The sequence below is a fragment of the Ceratotherium simum genome, chromosome 1 (assembly GCF_057802395.1).
Source record: "Ceratotherium simum simum isolate JZ-2026a chromosome 1, ASM5780239v1, whole genome shotgun sequence".
NCBI classification, from domain to species: domain Eukaryota; kingdom Metazoa; phylum Chordata; class Mammalia; order Perissodactyla; family Rhinocerotidae; genus Ceratotherium; species Ceratotherium simum.
Window position 1 is genome coordinate 94,098,147 of NC_141900.1, and position 16,884 is coordinate 94,115,030.

Below are 16,884 nucleotides of genomic sequence, written 5' to 3' on the forward strand. Positions count from 1 at the left end.
GAGTCCCACATACAGCAACTAGAAGGATGTGCAGCTATGACGTACAACTATCTACTGGGGCTTTGGGGGGAAAAAATAAAATAAATAAAATCTTAAAAAAAAAAAAAAAAAAGATATAAATTTAGATACAAAATTTTGTAATTCAGCAACAGAATGTGACACATGGTAGACCCTCAATAAATATTTGATGACTGAATGAATTTCAAAAAGGCCGGTTGAAATGCCAATCTTACTGGATTTCGTGGGGAACCAAGAAACGGGTATATGTCATAAATGAAATATACATCCATTATAGCCTTGAAGTCCTGTTGGCTTATTGTTGATTCCGACTAAGGAAATGATATATCTCTAAATAGATCATTTCCTTGCATTTCTCACAGGCTGGGTGAGTCACCACCTTCTCTAACAATAGAAATTTGGCAACTATTCTGTGCTTATGCACAAAACAATAGCCATCTACACGCAGAAGGAAACAATTAGAAGAAACAATGACCTCCTCACTTATAGAATTAGCTTCTTCTGTTTCATCCCTATTTTCTAGAACACTTTCTCTAGTTTTTCCATGTTTTAAAAAAAAAAAAAATCTAGAGTTAAGTCTGGCTGTATTGTGCCTCCAGCTTCTACACGCAGAATAAGCTTCAATCAGTACTTCATAAAAGAAGAGGCATGATTAATCAGAGCCTTCAATATTCACGTTAGAACCCAGTTATTTCTGAAGAAGGATGGTTCTTTTGTTCTTTCTTTCTTTAATATATCACAGAGGGGACAGGCCCCGTTGTCTGTGCCCCACCGGAATACATTGCCAACAAGTCAGGGAAGCCTTGTAGAGCAGGTCGGCCAAGTAACAGCAAAGAGGCCTGATGAATTTTAAAATTCATAAATATAATACAACCGGATGGAACAAGCCTGAGTGAAGTCCCCACTACTCGGGTTAGCCTGAAGCCCTGGGAAGGAGCAGTCAAGATGACAACAGAAACCACAGAGCAAATTCCAAAAGTGTCTGAATAAAAATCTGCCATCACAAAGAGAGCGCCATTGTAAGCCTTTACCATTTGATGGATGTGATCTGTGAAAAATCACCACAACCCCCATGCTGTTTCCATTTAGAAGGTGAAGACAAGGCAACGTCTTGGAGGACGGGAGAGCAGAATTCCAAGATTCTCCCACCCCCAGGCCACAGCAAGTCCTGGCCAGCTGACTGCGGGTGAACTGGAACCACCTATGCACTAGGTGTTACGGGATCCCTGCGGGGAATCGAAGGGCAACCGCAGGGGATGAGCTGAATTTGGCTAAGACGGAAGAAATGCTCAGTGAGCTTCTCTCCAATCCACTGTCCACACTGCCTCCTGAAGTGACAGTTCTAAACGTTAATACGTTCAAGCTGCTCTTCCTGCCGAAATCCTTCCGTGGCTCCCCACTGCCCACAGCATCCCTTCCAACCCCTGTATGTCCTACAAACCCCTCAGAGCCTGGCTCTCGCCCACCTCCATTGCCTGCATTTTGGCTGTGCCCTTTCATACAAACTTTGCTCCATCCTTCCTGAGCTACGGGCCATTCCTCCACCTAGGCACACTTCATCTCCTCATCTCTGAGCTTGAGCCCAGCATCACCTCCTCTCGGAAGGCAGAGGCAGTCCACCACCTAGAGTGGGCTGGCTGCCCCTCCTTTGTGCTCCCACAGCACTCTAAACAGACTCAGACTGCTGTGTGTCAGCCTTTGGATTGCTTGTCCTTCTCCCTTACTGAAGCCCCCAAAGGCAGGGGCTGCATGTTACCTGTGCATGTAACCCAGCCTAGCGCTGCTTGGCTGAGAGCAAATGCTCAGTGTTTGCTGAATGAATGTGCAGTGTCTGAGCCCGCTCTATCTGGCTGCCCACAGTGCCAGCCGGCCAGGAACTATGGTCCTACGCCAACAACGGGGTGTGGACTGTCCCCGTCAGAAGGAACAAGTTTCCATGGGACCAGCAGCATCTAGCCAATGCCATTCATATCTTTAAATAGAAGCTCAACAGGGTGAGGCGGATCCAAGCTGGAGTTTTTTTTGGGAACAGTAACAAGTGATGACTTTGGGCTACAGATTAAAGAGAACACAGATAAAAGAAAGGCATGGGTTAGGGTTGGGTTTTTTTCCCTTTATTATTAGAAATAAAAAAGTACCCTGCCTCAAAATGTGACAGAATGGCTTCTCCCTCTTATCATATTTCAAAACTAATCTACTCCCAGACAATCTGAAGAGGTTTCCTTCTCGTTACAAGGGGAAGGGGGTGTGGATTTTTGGTCAGCAGATTTATTGTTTCCAGATGTCGGTAGTTCTGGGATTTGCTAAAAGATTTCTGAGAGTAGCAGCGAGGGAGCGTCAGGGGGCGGGGTGAGCAGACTGGAGAGAGAGAAAACAGAGAGGGAAGACAGTATCTTTTCAAATTGCCCCAACGACTAGGCTAGAGGCCCTTCGCTATTGCCAGATCCTCTTAGAAGAAACGCTTATGGAGTAGAGATACTTGTTTTTAAACTAAAAGGAGATCATCCTTTTCCTATTATCAACACATGACAAGATCTACATAGTGGGTTCCCCCGCCAGCAAAACAAAGACCACACGTCTGAAACACTGCTGAGGTTCTGCCCTCCTAACGGTGTCAGAAGACCCCTCCTCTCTCAGGGAACCCTCTGTGCAGATAGTCCCTGTAAAGATGGTGTAAAATTTATGCACAAATCCTTACAGCACTTGCAGAAAAAGAGCAACTCCAAGGCTGAAGTTCTATTTGAAACTTGTCCACTTGATTTATAGCAACATCTGGGACGTGGACGTGAAAATATTTCAGAAGTGAAAGTGGGAGAAGGAGAAAGCTTGGGGAATATCCTGTTTTTAACTCATGAGATGCTGTCCTCTGATAGTGTACTTAAGGAACAGATAACGGATGGGCTTCCATCAGGAGTGTTTATGTTAGGAAGTACAGAACAAAAACGACCTAAATACATAACCGTCTATACTGGCTCAATCTCTCTGTAACAACACTCTTTCATCAGAACAAAAACATTCCCAAACCTATTGTTGATCTCATTACAATGAAATTCACACTATGAATCATTTAGTATATCAAGTACTTTTTTCCAGGTTTTTTCTGTGCCATTCACTAGTCTAACAACAAAACATCCTTAGCAGACTATGAAAATAACAGATGAAGATAGGTCATAACTATAATCTTAATGTATAAAATGCTTCCAATATACTTGATAACCATAAGCTTGCAATTTAATCAAGATTTTGCACGTCTTAGTTAATTCATAAGAAAAAGAACACTCTTGGGCCAGTCCTGTGGCTTAGCAGTTAAGTGCACGCGCTCCGCTACTGGCGGCCCGGGTTCGGATCCCGGGCACACACCGATGCACTGCTTCTCTGGCCATGCTGAGGCCGTGTCCCACATACAGCAACTAGAAGGATGTGCAACTATGACATACAACTATCTACTGGGGCTTTGGGGAAAAAAAAAAAAAAGGAGGAGGATTGGCCATAGATGTTAGCTCAGAGCCGGTCTCCCTCAGCAAAAAGAGAAGGATCAGCACGGATGTTAGCTCAGGGCTGATCTTCCTCACAAAAAAAAAAAGAAAAAGAATACTCTTCATTTACTTTTACAGAAGTAAAATAAATAAAAAATAATACTTATTTTTTCATTCAGCAGGTCTGGGTTTGTAATGTGCATAATTCTTTATACCCAGAAAATCAGAGTAAAATTAAAAGGTTAATAGGGCAATCTTTTACTTTTTGTTCTTTTGCCACTTGCTTGCTTTTTCTTATCAAATTTTTCGAGTCGAGTGAGTCTTCTAAATTTGTGAGATCCACAGAGGGTACATGTTAGTAAATACAGTAGACCGATGACCACTTTCCATCCCCTTGGTAATGGCTGATCTGCATGCTGTGCTAAACGTCTTTAGCCAGTGAGTTCTTCTCTAGTACTCGGTATGTTTTTGCTCACATCAGGTGAGTCCGATACCGGCCAAGAGTCAATTTCTTTGCTCTGAAAGTTGTATGTGACAATTAAATATTGCAGAAACTGTTGAAACGAAAGGGTGAGAAGAGAATTGCTATTACTATAAAAGCTAAATTGAATGCTTTGGAAAGACATGGAAAAGGAGCTGCTAAAAAAAAAAAATTGCTGTCAAATTAGGTGTAGGTGAATTAACTCTAAAAGACTGCAGAGTAGGGCGGGGTAGGGGAGTACTGAAAAAATCTAGAGAATTCTGCACTCAGGTTGCTTTGCCCTTCTGTAAAGAAACTCAAACTGGAAACTGCAGCTGACGCATTATGGGTGTTGTTTCTTATAAGAAAGACCACACAGAACTCCTCTCAGTAGACCAACACTCCAAAACATAACAAATTAAAAAAAAAGACTTGGAGTATGTCAAAAGATTGGCAAATAAAGACCCATTCATATATTTAAATTAAAATGTTTAAGGCATGTATTACCATTTTTAATGATTAAGTGGTCTTGATCAAGGTGGATAAGTGGGCTTGCAATACGGTGGAGGGAAATAAAGGAGCCATCCAGTGGAGTTGTGTATGAAAGAAACAGACACACAGATCTGAGAAAACCTCCCTCGGCTCCTGTTCTCTGAAAATATCCAGAGTTAAAATAGATCAGAATTCATACACACAATGGATGTGATCTTCTAACTGATCATCTCAAAAATAAAATCACAGTGGAATTCAGAGCTCACGGCATTGCTAAGCCTTCATACAGCTTCATGTTCTCGGCATATATCTAACAGTACAGAAGAACTGGGGTGTCGGTAAACAAACATGAAGGGAAACAGACACCACCCTTAAAGCCAAACGATTTCCTGACTAGCTCTCTGCCCATCTTTCAGTATCAAGAGCCTGACCTCACCCTATCCCAGCCCACAAGACTGCTATGTAGACACTGGGGGGTTTGCCCCTTACCTTCTGACGCTGCTGAATATTGGCCACCGTGTCAGGCTGAAAGTCCAACTTGTCTGTGCGGCAGAGTTTCCAGTAGAGGATGACAACGATCACCATCACCACCAGCACTGGAATGACCACACCCACAATGACCCAGAGGTTGCTGCTCTGGGACTCTGGGGACGGCCTCTTTACCCTGTCCACGGCTGCATGCAAGGAAGAAAGGTCTTTCAGTAATTCCTCTGCACTCATTTACTGGACAGCCCTCTGTGCAGTGACTGTGCCTTCTTCTATGAGAAACCTGGACAGTCCCTGTCATTTCAGCGCAAGACAACCGGTTAGAGGCTATGATCTCCTGATGACAGGAAACATGACACAGTAACGAACACAACGCAGAATGTTACATCTACAATACATTAGGGATCACAGTGACAGACATGACGTGTCTCAAGGAACATAGCTAATTCAGTGGCAAAGCTGGGTTAATTCCAGGTCTCCTGACTTCCGATTTATTCTACCTGCTCCCCCTAAATTCTCACAGCAGGAACGCTCCACACCAAAAATCAGAAATCCCAATAAGCAGTCTCTGAGCACTGCCTTCATTTCCTCACCTGTGTCTCTCCCTAAACCCTTGAAACATAGCTTTTAATCGACACTGCTTTACTTAAGGTATCAGTTGTCAATTTCAAAATTACATTGAATCAAACTTACTCATTTTGAATCCACCATTCCCCACCCCTACCTCAGCCCCCCATCTTCCACGGCCTTGGACGAGTATGCCTGAATTACTCTGTCCTTCTTAATTTCCTTCACTAGCTCCTTTCCCTAACCCTGCTTCCCAGGACTGGGACCTCTCCTCTTCATTCCATGCTCATCCTCTTGAAGAACTCAGCTTCTCTAAAGCTGAGGTTCCAATTATCAGGCTCCAGAAACCCAAAGACCCCGTCGTCTCTGCCCAACCTTCTCATTAGTCTGGGCTGCTTCATGACGACACTGGTTTCCCCCTTACTGTGCTCTTTCGTTCTAGTTGTCTTTGTCTTGTAAAGAGTACCTTACTATTGTTTTAAAATGCATTTTATTACATAAATGTATCATCTCAATATGCTATACTACTTTGCTCATTAATATGGTCATGACTCTAAGTTTTGTCTTTCAAAATACATCTCAGTTTTCACGGGCAGGGACTAAGTTTTACGCTCTTTTCATATCCCATAATGGTTAACACATGCTATGGGATCAAAATTTTTCTGCTCAAAGATGTAACAACAAAAAAGATTCTTGGTGCTGGTTTAAGTTTGGGTTTAGGCCCCTGAGAGAGTGACAAGGGAGGGGAGCAAGCACTCCAAAGCATATGCACTATGAAAGAAGCACAGATTACAGAGCAGAGACTCTGTGGGAAATGGAAAAAGCAACAGTGTTCAAAATTTGTATTTTTTAATTTGGCCCGAATATAGTTTATATATGGAGCTCATTTTGCAGGAAAACAACTGACAATATAGAAAGACGGACACAACCACACCAAGGAGCTGGGACAACTGGACGTTATTCTCAGTTCTAACCTAGTAAGACCCCATGAGAGGCAGAGATTGATCAAAACGAGGCCCTGACACCAGGGTCCACAGAGAGCTGCCTTGGGGCTGGCCCTGGTATTGGCTGAGGCTTCCAATCCCAGGATTGCTACCCTTGTGGTTTTTAGCATGAAACTGAGGAAGAGAGGTGCAAAGAGCAGACGGAAGTAGGCTTGAAAAGGTGCCCACACTCTATTGCAATTAATATTTTTTAAAAGGTGAAGTGCTGGGGCCAGCCCAGTGGCATAGTGGTTAAGTTCACACGCTCCGCTTCGGCATCCCGGGGTTCACAGGTTTGGATCCCGGGCGCAGACCTACACACCGCTCATCAAGCCATGCTGTGGTGGCATCCCATACACAAAATAGAGGAAGATGGGCACAAATGTTAGCTCAGGGCCAATCTTCCTCACCAGGAAAAAAAGAAAAAGGTGAGGTGCTTAGCTGGAGTGGGGCACCTCTCCTACGATCAGAAATGTCATATGCGAAGAAATGTAACTAAGTGCTTTGTTATTATTTCCTCACCACTTTGAAACAGAACACACTAATATGCAATCATATCTCAAATACACAAACACAAACCACCAATGGTTATTTCCTTCCACCTTCTCATCATCTTCTATGAAACGGAGAAAGTGTGCCCATTAGGCCTCATCCTGGTTAGCTTCCAGCGACAAGTATAGATTTCACAAAGGATCTTCCACTACTGAGGATAATTTTGAAGCTGCCTTTTTTTTTTTTTTTTTTGTGAGGAAGATCAGCCCTGAGCTAACATCCATCCATGCCAACCCTCCTCTTTTAGCTGAGGAAGACCGGCCCTGAGCTAACATCTATTGCCAATCCTTCTCCTTTTTTTCTCCCCCTTTTTCTCCCCAAAGCCCCAGTAGATAGTTGTATGTCATAGTTGCACATCCTTCTAGTTGCTGTATGTGGGACGCTGCCTCAGCATGGCCGGACAAGCGGTGCATTGGTGCGCACCCGGGATCCAAACTGGGGCTGCCAGTAGCAGAGCACGTGCACTTAACTGCTAAGCCACGGGGCCAGCCCCTGAAGCTGTCATTTTTTAAAACTGCCTTTGTCTCCTACGTATTATTCCCTATAAAGAGTTTTTCAATATTCTCTGATGCTGAACTCCTTCTAAACATTTACTTATCCCTTTACTGTTGGGAGCAAGTATCACCAAGCTCTTACAAGACTGCTCTCAGGATCATCAAGGAAAAACAACCACATTAAAATAGCAGTCTGATTCATAAAGGTATATTTAGAGAAATACACTCTTCCGTGCCTCTCCTTTTCTTAATTTTAAATACCCAAAATCTGTGAGTTGGGGAAAAAAGGCACTGAGAGCAGCCATTGCCAGGGGCGCAGAAGCCTAGTATCTTCCAACAATAATAAAGAAATATCAAAAAACCTCTTTCTAAATTGTGGAGTGGTGTGAGGATAGGGTGGGAGAGAAACAGAGCTGAAAAGAGTAAGGATCAAGGACTTCTTTGTGTTAAAAGACCCAGCAGGAAGCCAATAAATGCAGAAGGCACCTCCCAGCTTCCTGTGTGACTCACTATCCCCACCAACATTCAAAATATAAGATTGGAATAAATACAGAGAAAACATGTTATTTTACCTAAGTCAAAATTTTAAAAAAGAGAAATAGTACAGGAGTAGGGGAAAAATATTAAAGCTAACTTAAGCTGCTATAACTCACTATAACACTACGAATACAAAATGCTAGGTAGGAAAAATAGCAGCGAAGCCTACAACTACAAGCAATTGAATTAAAGAAGGTCTTGGCAAATGGATTTTAACAACTGATTGGATATAAGTACCACTTGATAATAAGGGCTTAAGACATAAATCTACTATCCACACATAAGAATGCTTTAAATTCAGAGTTCACTGTCAGAGAAAGACTGGCTTTTCACCTCAGCACAGCACAGACTGTGGGCCAAGCCTCATGCACTTACGTTGGGCAACGGCGCCTTGAATTCGGTAACCCAAGATAATGGCTGCTCTCTGGACATCTATCTTGTTAATCAGATCTGAAGACTTGACCGCACTGAGTCTTTCTCCATCTTGATCCTCCACAAAGTAGATGAGCTGCACAGGGTTGTCATCTCCCTCCAGCCTTGACACATTTACCACCTGAAAGATAACAGAAACCATCAGCATTCTAGAAGCTCACGTTTCCAGATGCCCTTTCTTGGGCACTCAATCTTGACTATGTTATTCAGGACTTATTCCAATCCTCATAATAAGCTCCTTATACCATTCTGGGTCCCAGGATCACCATGGTGCTCTCTGGATGGGAAGAGGGACAGTTAACATGAAAGTTCCTCTGTGTGGAATAACAAATGATCTTTGTCCTGCTCAGTCTTCTCTGAGACCAAGGGCCAAGCAGGATACACAGTTCTGTGTATGTTCATAGGGTTGCGTATGTTCATAGGGTTGCCAAGTCCAGGCAGTCTAGAATTGCTACCATCCAACTCCATCATGTCATGAGAGGGGGCTGCTGTCCTCCCAACATCAACCATAGGGTTAGGTACACCCCTGGTTCTCCAAAACTAGTCTGTCCAATCCCTTCTTGAATCTATTAGCATTTTCTACTTGTTCTTCTAGGCCAGGGTTTCTCAACATTGGCACTACTGTCATTTTGGTCCAGATAATTCTTTGATGTAGAGGGCTGTCCTGCGCATTGTAGGATGTTTGGCAGCATCTATGCCTCTACTCACTAATACCAATAGCACCGGCTTGCCCTCCTTTGCCAGTTGTGAGAACCAAAAATGTCTCCAGACATTGCCAAATGTGATCTGGAGGGCAAAATCACCGCCAGTTGAGAACTGCTGTTCTCACAATAATAAATCTCATAAGTTCTTTAATACCCAACTCTCAATAATGGATGGATCATCCAGACAGAGAATCAATAAAGAAACAGCAGATTTCAAGAACAGTATAGACCAAATGGACCTAACAAACATTTACAGAACAATCCATCCAATAGCAGCAGAATATTCTTCCCAATGTACACAAAACATTGTCAGACCATAAAACATGTGTCAACGAATTCAAGAAAATAGAAATTATATCAAGTATCTTTTACAACCACAATGGTATAAAACTAGAAATCAATAATAAGAAGAAAGCTGGAAAATTCACAAATACATGGAAATTAAACAACACATTCCTGAACAACCAATGGACCAAAGAAGAAATCAAAAGGGAAATAAAAAAATATCTTGAGACAAATGCAAATAGAAACATAACATATCAAAACTTATGGGGGGGCCGGCCCGGTGGCGCAAGTGGTTAAGTGCATGTGCTCCGCTGCGGCAGCCCGGGGTTCGCCGGTTCAGATCCTGGGCGCGCACCGACGCACCGCTTGGCAAGCCATGCTGTGGCGGCATCCCATATAAAGTGGAGGAAGATGGGCGTGGATATTAGCCCAGGGCCAGTCTTCCTCAGCAAAAAGAGGAAGATTGGCAGATGTTAGCTCAGGGCCGATCTTCCTCACCAAAAAAAAAAAAAAAACTTATGGGATACAGCAAAAGCAGTTCTAGGACGACCATTAAAGCTATAAACACATACATCAAGAAAAAAGAAAGATCTCAAATAAACAACATAACTTTATACCTAAAGGAATTAGAAAAAGAACAAACTAAGCCCAAAGTTAGTAGAAGGGAGGAAAAATAAAGACTAGAGCAGAAATAAATGAAATAGAGAATAGGAAAATAATAGAAGAGATTAACAAAACTAAGAGTTGGTTCTTTGAAAAGATAAACAAAACTGACAAATCTTTAGGTAGACTAACCAAGAAAAACAGAAAGAGGATTCAAATAAAAATTATAAATGAAAGAGGAGACATTACAACAGATACCACAGAGATATAAATAATCATAAGAAATTACTATGAACAGTTATATACCAACGAATTGCACAACCTAGAAGAAATGGATAAATTCCTAGAAACATAAAACCTACCAAGATTGAGTCATGAAGAAATAGAAAATCTGAAACACAAATAATGAGAAAGGAGATTAAAGCAGTAATCAAAAATTTCCCAGCAAAGAAAAGCCCATAATCGATGATTTCACTGATGAATCCTACCAAACATTTAAAGACGAACTAATCCTTCTCAAAATCTTCCAAAAAATTGAGAAGGGAAAACTCCCAAACTCATTTTATGAGACCAGCATTACCCTGATACCAAAAGCAGGTGAGGACATTACAAGAAAAGAAAACTACAGGCCAGTATCTCTGATGAATATAGATGCCAAAATTCTCAACAAAATACTAGCAAACCAAATTCAACAGCACATTAAAAAAAATCACACACCACAATCAAGTGGGATTCATCCCTGGAATGCAAGGATGGTCTAACATATCCAAATCAAGAATGATGATACATTACATTAATAAATGAAAGATAAAAATCATATGATAATCTCAATAGATACAGAAGAAGCATTTGACAAAATTCAACATCCATTCATGATAAAACTCTCAACAAATTGAGGATAAAAGGAACACACCTCAACAAAGTAAAGGCCACATATGACAGACCTACAGCTAACATCATATTCAATCGTGGAAGTTTGAAAGCTTTTCCTCTAAGATCAAGAATAAGAGAAGGGTGCTCACTCTCACCACTCCTATTCAACATAGTACTGGAAGTCCTAGTCAGAACAATCAGGCAAGAAAAAGAAATAACAGGCATTCAAATTGGAAAGCAAGAAGTAAAATTATCTCTGTTTGCAGATGACATGATCTTATATAGAGAAAACCCTAAAGACTTCACCAAAAAACTATTAGAACTAATAAATGAATTCAGTAAAGTTCCAGGATACAAAATCAACATACTAAAATCAGTTGTGTTTCTATATACTAACAATAAACTATCTGAAAGAAATAAAGAAAACAGTCTCATTCACCATAGCATCAAAAATAATAAAATAGGAATAAAATTAACCAAGGAAGTGAAAGATCTATACAATGAAAACTATAAGACATTGAAGATGACACAAATAAATGAAAAGATACCCTGCGTTCATGGATTGAAGGAATTAATATTGTTAAAATGTTCATACTATCCAAAGCCATCTATAGATTCAATGGCATTTTTTTCAAAAATAGAAAAAACAATCCTAAAATTCATACGGAACCACAAAAGACCCTGTTGACAAAGGAGCCAAGAATACTCAATGGGGAAAAGATAGTCTCTTCAATAAATGGTGTTGCGAAAACTGGATATTCACAAGCAAAAGAATGAAACTGGATCTCTATCTTACACCACTCACAAAAATTAACTCCGAATGGAAAGACTTAAATGTAAGACCTGAAATCATAAAAATCCTAGAAGAAAACAGGGGGGTAAAGCTTCTTGACATTGGTCTTGACAATGATTTTCTGCATATGACACCCAAGCACAAGCAACACAAGTCAAAATAAATAAGTGTACTATATCAAACTAAAAAGCTTCTGCACAGCAAAAGAATCAATCAACAAAATGAAAAGGCAACCAAAGAATTGGAGAAAATATTTGCAAATCATATATCTGATAAAGGGTTTATACCCAAAATATAAAAGGAACCCATACAACTCAAGAGCAAAAAAAACCAAACAACCCAACTTAATAATGGACAGAGGATTTGAATAGTCGTTTTTCTAAAGAAGACTTACAAATAGCCAACAGGTACATGAAAAGGTGTTCAGTATCACTAATCATCAGGGAAATGGAAATCAAAACCACAATGAGATATCATCTCACACCTGTTAGAATGACTATAGGCATAAAGACAAGAGATAAGTGTTGGTGAGGATGTGGAGAAAAGGGAACCCTTGTGTACTGTTACTGGGAATGCAAAGTGGTACAGCGATTATGGAGGCTCCTCAAAAAATTAAAAAATAGAACTACCATATGATCCAGCAATACCACTTCTGGGTATATATTGGAAGGATATGAAATCACTATCTTGGAAGGATATCTGTACCCCTATGTTCACTGCAGCATTATTTACAATAGCCAAAACACAGAAACAACCTAAGTGTGCACCTATGGATAGATGGATAAAGAAAATGCAGTATATATATATATATATATATATATATATATATATATATATATACAATAGAATATCATTCAGCCATAAAACGAAGGAAATCTTGCCATTTGCAACAACACAGATGGACCCTGACGGCGTTATGCTAAGAGAAATGTTAGACAGAGAAAGACAAATACTGTATGATCTCACTTATATGTGGAATCTTAAAAAACCAAACTCACAGGGGCCGGCCTGGTGGCGTAGTGGTTAAGTTTGCACGCTCCGCTTAGGCAGCCCAGGGTTCGCAGGTTCAGATCCTGGGCGCAGACCTACACACCACTTATCATGCCGTGCTGAGGCAGGCGTCTCACATATAAAGTAGAGGAAGATGGGCACAGATGTTAGCCTGGGGCCAATCTTCCTCAGCAAAATGAGGAGGATTGGCAACAGATGTTAGCTCAGGGCTAGTCTTCCTCACACACACAAAAAAAACCACATAAACCAAACTCATAAAAACAGAGAGTAGACTGATGGTTGCCAGGGGTGGGGGCTGGGGAAAATGGGTGAAGGTGGTCAAAGGGTGCAAACTTCCAGTTATAAGATGAGTAAGTTCTGGGGATCTAATGTGCAGCATGGTGAGTACAGTTGACAATATTGTATTGTATCCTTGAAAGGTGCTAAAACAGTAGATCTTAAAATTGCTCACCACAAAAAAAAAAAGATAACTATGTGAGCCATGGATGTGTTAACTAACCTTATTGTGGTAATCATTTAGAAATATATACTTATACCCAATCATCACATTGTACACCTTAAACTTACATAGTGTTATATGGCAATTATATCTCAATCAAATTGGCAAAAAAATCTCAAATTCATAATCTGCTGGGTCAGATAGTACTTTGGTTTGTCCCCAAATTTCTCTCTCTCTGGTGTTAAAGGTAGTCATTTCACATTAGTACTTCAAAATCTAGTACACTTGATACATCACAGTTTTGCATAAATATAGCTTTCTATTTTGTTGCTATTTCCCTTAATAACATGCAACAATATTATTGGCCTTTTAGAGCAAAATACTAGACTGATGTTCTGAGAAAACGATTAACAATGACTCAGGGCCCTCTACTTCATACACACAATGTGAATTTTTGATGTCTGCACTTGCCCTTGGCAAAATGCAGCTGCTGTTTCTCTATCTATGTGTATGGATTTGTAATACTGCCCTGGGCTTTGGACATAGCTGCTAGACTCCTTCTTCACCAGCAGAAACTTTTGGCAAATCAACAATTTCATGATTTCGCAGTGAACGCCTTCTTGCAGATCATGTTTAAGATCCTTAACAACACAGGTCCAAACTCTCATCCTTGGAGAATCTGTTCTTTTTTTTTTTTTTTTTTAAAGATTTTATTTATTTTATTTTTTCCCCCCAAAGCCCCAGTAGATAGTTGTATGTCATAGCTGCACATCCTTCTAGTTGCTGTATGTGGGACTCGGCCTCAGGATGGACGGAGAAGTGGTGCCTCGATGCGCACCCGGGATCCGAACCCGGGTCACCAGCATTGCAGCGGGCGCACTTAACCACCAAGCCACAGGGCCGGCCCCGAGAATCTGTTCTTTATGCCTCTCCATCCTGAGAGGGGCTCATCTGTCTTGCCCTTTGCTTGCTGTTCCCTGACCACTTCTGTTCCCTAACCACCTACTCCCTCCCCCCAGAACTGTGCGGTAGGGATTAATTTTTAGGCTTAAGAATGGAATACTATCAAAGGGCTACTGAAAAGCAAGTAGAGTACATCCACCTGTCCCTCTATCTGTGTGCCTATTTATTCCATTGAAAAGTTCTGATAAATTTTAGAAGTATGGTTTCTTCTTACAGAAACCATATACCCAAATATCCAGTGATAGCCACCTTGATTGATGGTTCTACAAGCTTGTCCAATCTGAAAGTAACAGTCAGTAAAATCTAATTCCAGCATCCTTTCTGGATGACTTCTTATCAGATTCATATCTGGAATCCATACAACCATGGTATGATGCAGTCATCATCTTGGGCAACATTTTCAATTGCCTTTTTAAAATTATTTTTTGATTAAAATCATGTGTTCACTATAGAAATTATATGCTCATTGGAGAAATTTTGAAAAACAAAGGAAAAGATCAAGAATAAAATGAAAATCACCTGAAATTCAACCAATAAAGAAAATCATTGTAAACATTTTGGTGTATTTCCTTCCATTATTTTCATGAGTTTTACATTAATATTTGGATTATATGGCATACATTCTTTTGCAGCCTCTCTCTACTTGAAGATTTTTCTATATCTCTCACTAATTAAAAAAATGATAATGGCTGCATAATATTCCAACATATAAAGATTCACTACAATTTATCTACCCCTTCCCTAATTACTGGACATTTAGGTTGTTTCTATAATTCCACTTTTACAAGTTATGTTTGTCAAAGAGTCCTGTGCTGTGTATATAAATCCTTGTCTATATCTACACATTTGGTCACCCTACAGCACAAGAGGCGCAGGCCATGGTTTCTAAGCAATCTATCTGATAGCACCGTTAGCCTGGGGTGGCTTGGTTAACTTCCAGAAGTTCGATATTCCTACCTTAGGGAGCTTTCCTTTCTAATTTAGCACCTCATTATGTAGTTTTATGGTGCTCTATAACTGTTTTATGTGCATAAATTAACCTCTGCCCAGACCTGGAGCTCTATGAAGCCAGGGCTGCTGAATAAGGCAAAGCTTCTTTTTTTTTTTTTTTTTTGAGGAAGATCAGCCCTGAGCTAACATCCGTGCTAATCCTCCTCTTTTTGCTGAGGAAGACCAGCTCTGAGCTAACATCTATTCCCAATCCTCCTCCTCTTTTTTTTCCCCCAAAGCCCCAGTAGATAGTTGTATGTCATAGTTGCCATCCTTCTAGTTGCTGTATGTGGGACGTGGCCTCAGCATGGCCGGAGAAGCGGTGCGTTGTTGAGTGCTGGGGATCCGAACCCGGGGCCGCCAGTAGCGGAGCGCGAGCACCCAACCGCTAAGCCATAGGGCCGGCCCAAGGCAAAGCTTTTATAATTCATTTTTATTCTTTGTTTTATACTTATTTATTTAATATTACTCTCAACTTTTTACTAGTTTTTAAGTATCTCTATATTCTACTGTATCTGGCAAAGGAACTATTTTAGAAACTTAACAACCACCTTTCTGGGAGGGGAAACAGAGCAATGCTTACAGGGGAAAACTTGGTAAAGGAGTTGAATGTCAATGATGCCAGCTCCACGTAAACTGATGCGCTCCCCATCCAGGGTCAGTTTTGCATCTTTCTCTAATGCCTCTAAACCACCAACCCCGCTGCCCCTGCCTTCAGGGTTTCACCCTGGTTTCCTGCTCTGAAATGCCATAGCTCTAAATATCGCACTTTCCTAGCTCTACAAGTCAGCAGTTGGTAAAGAAAAGAATCCAAAATGACATAATGCACCTTGAGATGGGAAGAAACCACAGCCCCAACCTCTAACTCTGAGTACGTGCACTTTAAAATGGGTCACTTTTCAATTCAAATGAATCTGTCATTTGTAACCGTTCTGCCAGTTTACAAGAGGAAGGAGATTTTGGGTGATATGAGACAAGCGAGGCTGGGGGAGGTGGGAAAGACGCAGTGCTAGAACAGGGGGCAGAAAATTTTCCTCTTTCTGATCGCTTAAGGACTTTCCAGCTGAATGATTTATCTCTATGATGCTATCAATAATACCATGCCATAAAACTGACTACATTTTTGGTATTACAAACTACTTTTGAAAAATAAGGCCATCCAATGGTACGGCAACCCAGTGGCACAATTCTTTCGCTGTGCTCCCCACAAGGTCTGTTGCTATATCGACCACCTACTAAGGACTTGGTAAATATTTGTCTAGACTCTAGCTGAACTGAAACGCTGCCACATTCACTTGCTGTCTAATATAGCGATCAGTCAAAATCATCACTTTCTCATGGCATTTCCCATTTGCGTGAAAGTACGGCACCTTTTTAGACGCCTCTCCCCCGCCTTCCCTCGTCCTCTGGCCTTCTTGGAGTACCTGCACCACGCTGTTCCCGGCGGCAGCCGTGGCCCTTCTCCACATCCGCCTCCTGGTGGAAACCTCACCGAGCAGCTGGGCCAGCTTGCGCTCCATCTCAGCTTGAAACACTTCACTCTGGAGCTGCTTCTCAACGACACCCAGGAGGACTACATTGAAGATGCAACACATACAGGCCCCCAAAACAAGTTAGTGGTGGAGAAAAAGAGGGTGCGCGTGCAGGAGACATTAACATAGGCTTACTGTAAAACGCCAACCCCCAGAGAGGAGAGTGAACGTGAAGCGGGTGAGGGCGAGTCCAG

General features: G+C 41.3%; 1 protein-coding gene across 5 annotated transcripts in view; it reads right to left on the reverse strand.

Moving 5' to 3' along the window:
- Positions 1–16,884, reverse strand: part of KIAA1549 (KIAA1549 ortholog) — a 185,965-nt gene that overhangs the window by 58,987 nt on the left and 110,094 nt on the right. For all 5 annotated transcript variants that reach the window (XM_087431455.1, XM_087431462.1, XM_087431470.1 and 2 more), the window contains exons 8-10: positions 16,583–16,731; positions 8,441–8,618; positions 4,936–5,120 (exon numbers count right to left, since the gene is read on the reverse strand). In XM_087431455.1, coding sequence (XP_087287581.1) covers positions 4,936–5,120; positions 8,441–8,618; positions 16,583–16,731 — 512 coding nt within the window. The remainder of the gene's footprint in view (positions 1–4,935; positions 5,121–8,440; positions 8,619–16,582; positions 16,732–16,884) is intronic.